General features: G+C 53.2%; 1 protein-coding gene across 1 annotated transcript in view; it reads left to right on the plus strand.

Moving 5' to 3' along the window:
• The window catches only part of Col27a1 (collagen type XXVII alpha 1 chain), a 113,605-nt gene that overhangs the window by 30,914 nt on the left and 70,072 nt on the right, over positions 1 to 12,619 (plus strand). Inside the window, exons 12-16 of the mRNA XM_070004991.1 lie at positions 2,560 to 2,613; positions 4,157 to 4,210; positions 9,298 to 9,342; positions 10,150 to 10,203; positions 10,607 to 10,651. Coding sequence (XP_069861092.1) covers positions 2,560 to 2,613; positions 4,157 to 4,210; positions 9,298 to 9,342; positions 10,150 to 10,203; positions 10,607 to 10,651 — 252 coding nt within the window. The remainder of the gene's footprint in view (positions 1 to 2,559; positions 2,614 to 4,156; positions 4,211 to 9,297; positions 9,343 to 10,149; positions 10,204 to 10,606; positions 10,652 to 12,619) is intronic.

A 12,619-nucleotide genomic window follows, 5' to 3' on the forward strand; every position in this document is an offset into this window, starting at 1 on the left:
TGCCAGTACTGGTGCTTGAACTCATGGCCTGGGCACTTTCTCTTTCTCTTTTTTTTTCTCCTCAAGGCTGGTGCTCTACCACTTGAGCTACAGCTCTACTTTCTGCATTTTGTTGGTTAATTGGAGATAAGAGTTCCAGACATTCTTGCCCAAGTTGGCTTCAAATCATGATTCTTAGATCTCAGCCTCCTTAGTAGCTAGGATTATAGGGATGGTCCACCATTGCCCAGCTAATATCTGCCTTTGTTAATATCTTTGGGCAGAGATTATGCCCCAAATACTACTGCTGTTGGGAATGTAGAGAGAAAACCCACGTAACTAAAATGCTGTGGGCTCTGGACCAAGGATCAAGACTGTCATCTCTTTGGGGCATCATTTCCTGCTTTATAAAACGACTGAGCAAGGGACTCAAAGACCCATGCCTGCCAACTTTTGTATGCCAACTCATCTGTCAGCTGTGGACCGAGGTGGGCACAGGCTGGGTGAGGAGAAGCTTCATCCTTTTTTGGCCACAGGAATCCTCAGTAGCCCAAGCCTCGCTGCACTGCGCCGAGGACATAAAAGGCATAGCACGGAGCTCCTGAGCAGCTAAGGACGGGGGAGGGTCTAGAGAGGAAGCTGCAGGGGCAGGTGGATCCTGGAGGTAAGGATCTTCAAAAGTGAGCCAAAGGGGTGCAGGTGGGGTTGGGGTTCTGTGGCTCCAGCAAGGTAGAGCTGACCTTCAATGTGTGGCAGGCAGCTGGCCTGAGAGCTGGAACGGTGGGAAAGTGAGGAAAGGGATTATGAAAGAAGCCTCCGGGCTTTCCAAATGAGGCGAGAGCCCACTCTTGCCCTATGCTGGAAGCTATAAGGCTGTATATAGCACATGCCTCACCATACCTGAGCCTATTAGGAGAGCAGCAAAAGGCTATCCCTTTTCCTCTGGGGGGTTGGAATGGGAGATTTCTGGTGGAGTCACTGAGGTTGGAAGGTCTGAGTTCTGATGAAGAATCAAGTGGGAATTAAACAAAGTTGGCTAAGCTAGTCTTCCCACATGGCATGGCCCATGGGTTCCAGCCTGTAAATCTAGGAAGCCAGGGTACCCATGAGCATGTGTGTACTTGCGTGCATGTACATGCATGTGCTCCTATGTGTGTGCTTGAGCCCCTTTGCAAGGTGAGGCAACTGAGGCTCACAGAGATTAAATTCCCTCCCAGGTCCCACTGTGAGCTTCCCCCAGGACCTCTGACCTGTGCCCTTCAGGCTCAGGAGCGGGGGGGGGGGGGGGGGCGGGGGAGGGGGGGAAGGGTTGGGAGTTGGGAGCTCTTAGTAGATGATATCAGTATTGACTGACATCTTAGGTGCTGCTTTCTGAGTAACATGGTCGTGTTTGATAAAATGGGGGCCAGAAACTGGGGTGCTAATTGTCCCCATGGGAAATACTGGGTGGACTCTAGGCCCTGCACCCAGGGCCTGAGGTCAAGGTACTGGTGACAGGACTCTCCTGTGTGCAGGGTGTACAGTTCATGCTTCTGACTCCCCAAGTTCATTGTCTAGTCCAACTTGTGGGGCAGGAGCATAGGCCTGGAGTCACATTTCAGGCTCCAGTTCTAGTTCTGACAACGCCACATCTAGGGCCTCCTACGGGGGTCTCAGTTTCCCCAATTGTGTTACAAGGACAATCCCAGGTCCCTTACCCATTCATTCCATCTAGCTAGCATGGAAGTGACATAAGGTGACATACACTTCATGGCAGTGTACCAATGAGTGACTGTCCTTAGGAGGTGACGACCCACTCCCTGGGAGAAAATAGAAATCTCTCCCTGCCTTTCACAGAAACCCTCTGAGAGCCTAGAGGAAATGGCAGAAAAGAGATAGTCCTGGCAACACTGTTACCTGAGGGATGGGCCGGGGAAGGTGAAGGTCCATTTGGCTGTATGGTGAAGAACACAGCTGGTGACCCAGGCAGATTTTCTAAGTGGATCAACCTCATGAGCAAGTGGCAATGATGGTGCATGGCGCGACGGAGAGAGGGTGGCTGTGGTCTGATGAAGAAGCCAGAGGCCCTCTCTGTGAAACTGGCTGGTGGTAGGAGAAGAGTTTGGCTTGGAGGGCAGGAGCCAGGGTTATGAAAGACTGAGACACGGGACTGGGAAGATGGCTCAGTGGTAGAGCGCTTGCCTTGCATGCCTGAGGCCCTGGGTTCGATTCCTCAGCACCACAGAAGCAAAAAGAAAAAAGCCAGAAGTGGCGCTGTGGCTCAAGTGGTAGAGCGCTAGCCTTGAGCTGAAGAGCTGAGGGACAGCACCCAGGCCCAGAGTTTAGGCCCCATAACTGGACCGACCTCCCCCCCCAAAAAAAAAAAAAGAAAAAAGACTGAGACACTAGAAGAAAGCATCTGGATTTCCTGCAGTTCATGTGAGCTATGGAAGGTGTTGGAGTAGAAGAGTAATGGAATTGGAGAAGACTCCCTTCTGGGGCACAGGGGGTTGATAGGGAGGTACTGAAGCAGGGGAGCAGGCAGTGAGCATCCTTTCTAGATGACTGGATGGTTAAAGCAGATTTGTTTTGTTGTTTCAGGGACAGAAAGGAGATCCGGGGCTTTCACCAGGCCAGGCCCACGATGGAGCAAAGGTAGGTTCCACAGACTCCAGTGCTCAAGGGAAGAAGGAATGTGGCCTCACCCTCCTAAGGCAGATGCTCTGGCAGAGGCTGTGTGTGTCAAAGACAGGGGGATGGAAAAATCTGGAAAGGTTGGGGTAGCTTGTTTCTTTTTCTTTTCATTTCTTCCTTGAAATCCTTCAGGCTCTCCCAACACCAAGCCATGACTACCCCCAGTGCCTTCATCCCAAGTGAAAATGAGAAAAGGCTTTGGCTATAGACACACCTTGGTGAACAGCCTTTTGCTCAGTGCTCTGAAGAGCTTTCTGAATAGCCTGTGAAGTGACCTTGACATTACCTTTTTTTTGGTCTGTCCTGGGGTGGGTCTAAGTGCTGTCTCTGAGCTTTTGTGTTCAAGGCTAGTGTTCTACTGCTTGAGCCATAGTTCCCCTTCTGGCTTTTTATACTTAAGTGGAGGTAACAATGTCATGGACTTTCCTGCCTGGGCTGGCTTCAAACCACAGTTCTCAGATCTCAGCTTCCTGAGTAGCTAAGATTGCAGGTGTGAGTCACCGGTACCTACCTGGCATTAGCTTCTTGGCACCCATGTCCAATAGCTTCCAAGCTTCCACGTTAGGTTGTTGATCAAAGCAGATGGTCTGTAGACTTGTAGGAGATAGACAGGAAAGGGCTAGGCCTTTAAAGCTTGCTCACTCCCATACCACAAGTCTGCTGTGTAGGCTAAAACATTTGAGCCAAGGACTCTCCCTCCCTGAAGCAGCCATCCTGTGGCCTAACAGGGACAGAGGTGAATCCAGGGGCCTAGAGCTCAAGGCGAGTTCACCCTATGCCTTATGTACTGTACTATAAGGATGCTGTGTCTGTCCATCTTTCCTGTGGACATAAATCAGGGCTATCCTGACTGCCAGGATGGTACTCGAAAACTGAGCTGTTATGTGAAGACCAGGCAAGCAGCTCCTGCCTTTGCTTTCCCTGAGTCACAAGTGGCTCAGTACTTTATACTCTCCCCTAAATATGTTTATCCAGTCAACATCGCTGGGGAGACCTGGGATGCTGGATGGTGTCCATATACACTCCCCTTCAATACTCCCCAGAGCCTTATAAGCCAGGGAGAATGACCAGCTTACACTCTGAGAAAACACCCCACCTGGCTGGCTTGTTAGAGGCTTGGCAGCCTGCGCCTGTCTCATGCTCCTGCCTGGCCTGCTTTCAAGTCTCCTGCTTTCAAGTCCCCCCTACTTAGAGTCCACTATGACCAGCAATGGGAAGAGCAGACTGGGATGCAGGACAGGTGCTTTCTGTCTAGAGTGTGGTTCAAGCCATGATTTCAGCATCAGAATGCATTCTGCAAATGCTGGCTTTTCCTAAAGCTCAGGATTAAAAAGCAGGTTGAGTTGAAAGGGCCTGGGTCCCGGCACCCCTCCACTCTTACTCCTCTTGCTTTCCTCTGAGTCTCCTCTGGGGCTTTTCTATGATTTGTTGTAGATAGCATGTCTTCAATCCAGCAAGCATCTCCAGCCTGCCCCTGCCTAACCCCCTTGCCTGTGTCTTCCAGGGCGACATGGGCTTGCCTGGGCTCTCTGGGGATCCAGGACCGCGGGGACGGAAGGTATGTCTGGGCTCTGCAGCGTGGCCATGGCTTGCCAGCAAGCCAGATTTTGGCAGCAGCACTGAGGACCGTCTGCTCTCCCTGGCCTGGCTTGCCTCCTTGGGCACAGGGTGTGCTGGTGGGAGGTGTGGAGTTTCTGAGGGGTGGGTTTGCAGGGGGCCAAGTGGATCTTGTCATGGAGTGTTCCCCACACCCTTGTGGTTAGGGAGGGCTGAGGAAGGGTGGTCCTGGCTTGCTTTGTTTTCTGAGGGGCTGCTTGTAAGGATGCTTGAGGAGGTGGAGAGCTCTACAGATCAGTCAGAGCCTGTGGTTGCAGAAGTCTAGCTCTTCCTCCCTGGACCTGTGTCTCCTTCCTCTCCATGTGAGATGGAGACAGTGGTCCCCTCCCTGCTCAGCATGGCCAGGACCTGGGGTAGGAGTCAGAGGAACCTGGATTCTGCTCCTGCTTTCCTCTGCCATTTTCTGGTTGGGAAACAGGGCAGTTTGGTAGCCACTTTGAGTCAAACTTTCTTCCCTTGCTAATGGGCTACAGGTGGAGGGTGTGACCTCTGGAGGCCACATGCTCTCTGAATGTCCCCAGTCACATCCCAGCTGGCTGGTCTCCACAGGTACTGAGTTTCTCAGGACCCTAGTGGGGAGAGTGGGGGGGTGGTGGAAGAGTTTCTGTTTCCCTAGATGGTACACAGTGCCTTGGATCTCCTTCCTCTTTGATTCTGTGGCGAGCATCCCCATCCTTCAACAGCGCTCTAGTTGTGCCTCCTGGGAGCCCCCACCCCACTCCAGACTACCCAGTCTCCCACCTGTCAGTCAGCCCCTGCTCAGCTTAGCCCAGTCATTTCCAGCCCTGGATCCTGCCTCTTCAACCAAGGTGTGCACATGGAAACTGTGGCTCTCCCCGCTGAGCCTACTACGGGGACTGTGGAGGGCAGATGTTTGGGAAATGGTTTAAGGACAACTGGGGACAGAGGTCATTCACTTTGTACAGGACGATCTCCTGCTGCTGCTGAGCTGTATGGTAGACGTATGGGCTTAGGGCCCTGGCTCCCTGCTGTGGTCCCTGCTGCCAGCTCCCTGGCCCACCTCGTTCCTATCCCCGCCCTGAAGGTCCTCATGGCACAAGGGGGCTTGGAAACCCATGGCCACCTATCTCCTTCTCCTCCTCCAGCAGGCCATACCTTAGAGACCACAGCTGTCTGCAAGCTAGGAAACATCATCCCTCCTGGCACAGTGAGAGGCTCCCCAGCTCACTGCCCCGTGTTCTAGTACTTTCTGATGGATGAAGTGTGAGTTGAAAGGCTCCTTCCAGTCCTGGCTCATAAAGCAGCCTGTGGTGGTCTCTCTTTGCATGGGATAGGAATCCAGCAGAGGTTTGGGGAGATGGGAAAAGCAGATCTGGATCAGTTCCTGCTGGAGAGAGGGGAGTCTACAGCTCCCTGCTCTCACTAGATGATGGCCAGAGAGGCTGAGAACACACAGTCAAGAGGACTTAGCTCACCTGAGCTGGGACAGGCAACTTTCTGAAGCTGAGAAAGAGCTTCAGTGTATCAGAAGCCCATTTATCAAAACACTTATTTGAAATACCCCTCTGGCTCAGCAGCCAGGCAAATGTGTAGAGAAGTGTGGTCTGCGGTGAGCTGAGACCAGTCATTCAGAGGGTGGGGCAGGGCATTGGACAGCTCTGACCATCAGAAGGGCCAGAGAAGAGGACCAGGGGCCTGGACACCAGAGTCTGGAATGGAACCTATTCTTCCTGTAGGCAGCTCCCTTGCCTGGTCGGCTCAGGAGTAGCTTTTCAGCATCACCTTGGTGATGATGGGGGTGGGGAAAGAGACATGCTATATATAGAGGAGGTGAGGGGAAGCTGTCCCATGTCAGGCCTACCCTAAAATTTAGGGCACTGTCTCTACCTCTAGTTCTGTAGAGCACCTAGGAGAATGTCCTTCAGGCTTTCCTGCTACTAGGGGACCCCCAGCTCCCATGGCTTAGTCCCACTAGCCTCTCTCCTGTGCTACCCTACTTCCTTCCCCACTTCTTACCCTCCAGTCCAGTGTACACCTCCCCCCAGCTGAAGTACCTGGTTCCTCTCTTCCATTCTACTTATGTGCTTGATGCCCCTTTCTAGAAGGTATGGAGTGAGTATGTGTTTACTGTAGCCCTAACACTTACCATAGGTCTTGTTCATAGTTGGGGTTCAGCAAATGTTTGCTAAATGAATGAATATGTGGATAAATGAATGAGCCATGAGGAAATGAGGTCTTCCACAGAGCAGAATCTACTGTTGATACCAGGTCGGTTCTGATGATCTGTACTTCTTGACCAGCCATCAATCTCAAAATCCTGCAACTTCTGAGCCAACAGGCTATGTTAAGAGGCCAGCTAGGGAAACTGAGGCCCAGACATGTTGCAGGGACTTGTGCAGAATCACATCCCAAGGCCCTCTTCCACTGGGCATCTTTCTTCCTCTTTGACCTGCCCAAGGGGGGTGTGGACTTCCAGGGTGGCAGGTGGGTGAGTCTAGAGGGAAGCCCACAGGACTGGTGAGTCTGTTTTACTCCCAGGGAGGCTGAGGCCTCCGAAGGCTGAGAAGGAACCCAATGAGCTAGCTGCTGAACTCTGAGCACATGTTGGTGTCTACACCCCCCAGGCAAGGACAAGACCCCTCACCCCCTGCTCAGAGCCCAAATAGCATCCCCGCGGGACAGATGGGGCGACTGTCTGTAGCAACAGTGAGGTGATGTCTGGTTTCTCCGTGTGTGCGTTGTAAGCAGTGATTAATCTGGCTCCCAAACCAAAATAGAGACCTCGTGCTATTATAAACACAGGTCCTGTAGAGACCCGCCTGCCAGCAGCCGGCGGCCCCTTGCAGACACTGTGGTCCCTGGAGTTTCTGGGTAGCTCTCTCCTCCCTACATCCCCCCCCCCAGGGCCTGTTGGGCACCGCTTACAACAGGAAATCACTGCCCACAGGTCCACCTTTCCATTCATGCCCACCCCATAATTGTTGAGTCCAGAAAAGATAATGGTTTCTTCCTAAGCCCTGTCATTTGAAGCTATTTGCTGGCCTCGGCTTAGTAAACATTGCCGAGGTGGTTCCAGGCCCCCTCCCCCACCCCACCCTGGACTTCACAGTCTGTGCCCTGTCAGCCCCAGAGAGCAGTGCTCTGAGAAGCAGTGCTCAGAGCCCTTCAGGGCTCTTGAGTCCTGGGGGACGGTCTAGGCTTGGCCATCACTAAGAAACTTTGCACCAGTCCTATCATCACTTTTGAGCCGCAGTTTCTCTCTGTTCAGTGATCACTCGGAAGGTTGTTGAAATGACGCCTCAGGTCCCCCGCCCCAGCTCAGATGCTCCTGAGTTCTTTGGCTGACCTCTGCCCCAAGAGCATCTGTCTCAGGAGATTCATCTCCTGGCTGGGGCAGGACAGGGGGTGGGGTGGGGTGGAGGTTCTTGGGTGGTCCTTCCTGGCCGTCCTTAGCCTCAGTGATTTGTGGTCAAGGTCAAAACTCTGGTGCTGCCACCAGACAGCTTGTTCTGGAGAGTCTCTCTCTCTCTCTCTCTCTCTCTCTCTCTCTCTCTCTCTCTCTCTCTTTCTCTCACCCATTTCCTCAACTGGCAAGTGTGCATGGTAGTTTCTGTTCCTGGGTGCAGAATCAGCCAGCTGATGCATTTGAGACGCTTGTGCAAAGCTTGTCTGAGGGCTGGCCATGATGCATTCTCTGATACAGGTGATTTTGGTGCATTTGTTTGTCTTTGTTTTGTTTTGAGGGCCAAAGGCTCCTGGATGCCCCCTTCATGGTTCTCTTAAGGTTCCTCTCCTCCCCCAGAAGGCTCTTTGTAGCTGCCCTTGAGGAGGCAGAGGAGGGCAGAATGAGATCAGAGAGGGGGCTTGCTCATGCTGAGTCCCACAGCACTTGGTGGAAGGCTCAGCTTCTTGCTGCTGCTCAAGCTCTGGTTGGCTGCTGTCTGAATGCTGGGTCTTGACCATCCTTGCTCATGCTGCGGCTCACACAAGCCTCCCTGTGCTTCCCTGAGCCCTCAGAGAACACCCAGGGCCTTTGCACTTGTTCGCTCTGACTGGACTGTTTGTTGAAGGCATAATCCAAAGAAAATGGAAGATCTTGGCAGTCATAGCAGCTTGCTTTTTCAGGGCCCTTGAACTCAATGTCAGATATTATGTTGAGTGTTTAAACGCACATACTGGCCCATTTCTCCCCATTTTACAGTCGAGAGAAACAAGGCTCAGAACTGTAGAGTCAGTGTCTCACAGCTAGCCAGTTATATAGAGCAGTGGTAGAATCCAGGCCAGTCTGATGCACATTGCCAGCCATGGTCTGTGGCCCAATGTGTCTGCTGGAAACAGAGCCTGGGCCCCAGGTAGAGGCATCTTGCCCAGCTGTACAGCTGAACTGTCTTGATGCGGTGTGAGTGGGTTCAGATGCTTCACTGGTAAACCCCTTGGGCCTCTCAGATCAGACAAGCTCTGATGTTTATAAATAAGAGGACTGAATCCTGGGAGTCTGAGGAGTGCTGTGTGAGTATGTATGTGTGTGTGTGTGTGCGCGTGCGCGTGTGCGCACGCTCACCAGGCGTATCTTGTCTGTGTTGTCTGTGTTTTAGACTCTAGGGGAGTCAGAACTCTGAGTTCCAAAGCATCAGAGCCAGCAGAGACTCAGAGTTCAGCCACCCCATCTGGGGGCCTGAGAAGGGAAGTGACCCATCCAAAGTCACACAGTAAGGCAGGAGCTAGGGGAAGTCTCTTCTCAGGAATGGGCTGCGGCCCTGCAGCAGGAGCGAGACTGTGGTCTTGGGTATTCTAATAGAGGTGCTCATGTGTGTGAAGCAGCAGCTTCTTCTGTGACGTGAAATGTGCAAGGTGTATTAGCTGCTGAGAGCAGACATGACTGTGGGGGCTCTGCCACCCCTGGCAGTGTCAGCATAGTGTCCACAAGGGGACGGTTTACTGAGTGTTTACAGCCTACAACCCTGAGTGGACTGGCAGTGTCCAGCCAGGGCTGCAGAGGCTGGACCCTGCCATCCACGGGTGGAGTGGGCCCTCTGACCTGATGTACCTCTCCACCCCTCCCCACAGGGACACAAGGGCTATCCTGGACCCGCGGGACACCCTGGAGAAGAGGTAAGGCCTCTGACCTGTTCTGTATTGCTCACTCTCCCTCCTCCCAGTCCTTGGCTCTCCAGGGGGACCCCCACATCCCCAGAGCCTGGCTGCCCTGTTATCTACCTTGCTGGAGCCCATGTACCTCCCACCCCCCAAAAGCTCCAGCCATATGGGCTTGGAAGAACCAGAGTCCCTGAGGAGGCCTGGCCTGGGGCTGGCATGAGCTGAGTTGCTTAGCTCCACTTAGAGCCATGAATAGGCGTCCTGTCCCAGGCAGTGTGAGGGGATATTATCCCCGCCACCCGCCTGCCTTGGGATTTGCAGGAATTTGGGCTGTCCTGGCCCAAGTCAAACAGCAGTCCTGCCAGCGGGGAGCTAGCCAGCCCCCCCTCCGTGCTTTCTTACAGAGGGCTTTCTTACAGAAGGCTTTTTTTTTTGTGCTGGTTCTGGGGCTTGAACTCAGAGCCTAGGGGCTGTCCCTGAGCTTTTCTGTCAAGCGAGTACTCTACCACTTGAGCCACAACTCTACTCCTGACATTTTGGTGGTTAATTGAAAATAAGAATCTCAAGGACTTATCTGTCCAGGTAGGCTTCAAACTGCATGAAATCCTCCGACCTCAGCCTGCTGAGTAGCTAGGAGTATAGGTATGAGCTACCAGTGCCTGGCGCACAGAATGTTTCTTTCAGAGTGAGGCTGGTCAGTTTAGAGAGGTGTGGGCATGGCCCCAGCAGGCCTTGCCTTTCATTCCTGTCCTTTCCTGGTCTTTTGTCACCTGAGCTGGGCAGAGTCTCTCAATGCCTTACATTCTTTTCTGTTCTTTGCAGGGGCAGCTGGGAGCTGAGGGCAGCCCAGGGGCCAAAGGTTACCCTGGCAGGCAGGTGCAGTATATGGCTTCTGGAAGCTCTGTGACCGTGGTGGAGATGCCACTGGTGCCCCCAGGCAGTGGGGGGCTATGGGCTGAGGCTGAGGAGCTGTGCCCTAAGGAAAGAGCTGTCCAGGGGCCTGGATCAAGCCAGCTCTTCTCAGCAGGCATCAGGGCTGGGACACTCAGTAAGGAATTGGGGGTAGGATGGGGCTCCTGAGGCTCCTCCCACCCAGGGTCCCCCGGAGCCACACTGGGTGGTTTGGGGCACTTGGGTGGAAGACTCCTGTTCTCCCCCACCCCGTTCTCCAGAAAGGCAGCTGAGGCCAGGAGATGGGACTCTCCCAGACTTGCTGGGGATGTTGGCGGCTAGAAGGGCATCTCCATATGTCCTTCCCCCTCTGTCTTTTCTATTTCAGGGGCTACCCGGGCCTGTAGGAGAGCCTGGCCCCAAAGGCAGCCGGGTAAGTGGTCCTTCTACAGTGCCACCTACGTGGGGCCTGAGTGGGCATCCCTTGTCTTTCCACTGGGCTTGATGGGCAGTCAGGGCCATGAGGGGGTACTAGGTCCAGTCCTGCCCATCTGGGTTTTTAACTGGAGATTGGGGCAGCAAGGTACTAGTAACGAAGACCCCTGGTCTAGGAGCTGCTGGGTCTGAGGATCAAGCAGTCTGAGCAGTCTAGGCTCTGCTGGGGTGGGTTGTGACCCAGCTACAAACATCAGGCATTTGCCTGCTGAGTCCTCTTTCATTCCAAATGACCAGGAGTCAAGGTCTGAATACTTACTGAGGCCTGTCACTAGGCCATTCATCCTAGCTGGGGGTTGGGATGCCACCTTTGATGGAAGGCCATGGTGCTCCGTGGGCGATGCTGCCAAGGCTGGAGGGTGATGGAATTTCCAATAGCCTCTCCTGAAGCTTGAATGGTTACCTGTCTTTCCATCAGCATCGGGTTAGCTGCCTTTACAATGACAGTGTGCTGTCTATTCCTACCAGTGGGCTGGAGGTGGGGGGTACCAGGAATTTACTTTGGTGAGGGCTGCCCTATGGGACTCCAGTAAGGACTATGGGGAGTTGGAGAAGGTTCTCGGTGAATTGGATTGGATGGATAGAGCTGGTAAGATCAGGCGAGATGGAACTTGAGTGCCGCTGGTGTTGCTATGAGCTAGACAGCCTCAGTTCATGCTGCACACTGGAGGTACAGGTAGGGCTGGAGGGAGGGCCACAGTTGGTAACACTGGCTGCTCAGGTAACATTCTGAAGTTAGGTCTCACAGACCCCAGTCAGAGCGGGAAGTTTTTATGATGTGACGGGGCTCTTGTCCTGGGGATACTAGGCCCCTCCTCTTGATCCAGCTGCTCTTAGGACCTATGGTCTTGTAGGGTCCTTCTGAGCCCTGGGACAGCCGGGCATCAATGGCTCATGCCTGTAATCCTAGCTACTCAGGAGGCTGAGATCTGAGGATCGAGTTTCAAAGCCAAGCCCAGGCAGGAATGTCTGTGACACTCTGATCTCCAATTCACCACCAGAAAACCAGAAATGGCATTGTGGCTCAAGTGATAGAGCACTTGCCTGAAGCTGAAATGCTCAGGGACAGTGCCCAGGCCTAGAGTTCAAGCCCCACGACCGATCAAAAACAAAACAAAACAAAAACTGAGCCCTGGGAGAAATCTCAAGCTAGCCCCTAGTCCCCATCTGGGAGAACAGGACCTGCTGATGACACCTGGGAGTAGCCTGATGTTAGCCATGCATTTGGCATCTTGAAGGCCACCTTGGCCCCGGCCCTCCTATCTCCTCAGTCACAGGGCTCAGGGCAGCCAGGTTGGCTGGACTACTTAAGCTGCTCTGCCACCCATCAGCCTTGTAGTTATGAAGCAGGAAAAGCCCAGCAAGGGTTTGGAGCCTGGGTGCCCAGCCTTGAGACCTGCTGAGCCACTTCTTGGCTCTGAGTTCCTGGAATCACTGGGTCACTTTCTCATCTGTGACTCTAGGATGTAAGCCCTCCTTGAAAAGTTTGCTAAATGTCTCTCTTTGAGATGAGTGTTGGGAGGGAGGGAGATGAAGGGATCTTTTGGATGTGCAGGTGATGATAAGCCATTCTTGGCTACTCATTTGTGGAAGGTTGTATAGCTGAACGGTTAGAAGCTCAAGCCCTGGAGCCCCATGAGTTCATTCAAATGTTAGTTCTACCACATTCCAGCTGTGTGGCCCTAAGCAGGTCACCTCACATCTCGGGGCCTACATGTTCTCGCTTCAATCATGCTAATAATAATGCTTGTTCCTTGGAGGTGTCGAGAGGATGCAATAAATGCCTTAATGTACACAGAGCTCTGTGACTAGGCCTGCCACCTAGCTTGTGCTTGTTAAACATTAGCTTATGTTAGAGTTACCAGTACCTCACTGCACAAACATTTCAAGAGAGTGCAGAGTGGTA

The sequence above is a fragment of the Dipodomys merriami genome, unplaced genomic scaffold, assembly GCF_024711535.1.
Source record: "Dipodomys merriami isolate MVZ:Mamm:240054 unplaced genomic scaffold, mDipMer1.0.p SCAF_11, whole genome shotgun sequence".
Classification (NCBI taxonomy): Eukaryota; Metazoa; Chordata; class Mammalia; order Rodentia; family Heteromyidae; genus Dipodomys; species Dipodomys merriami.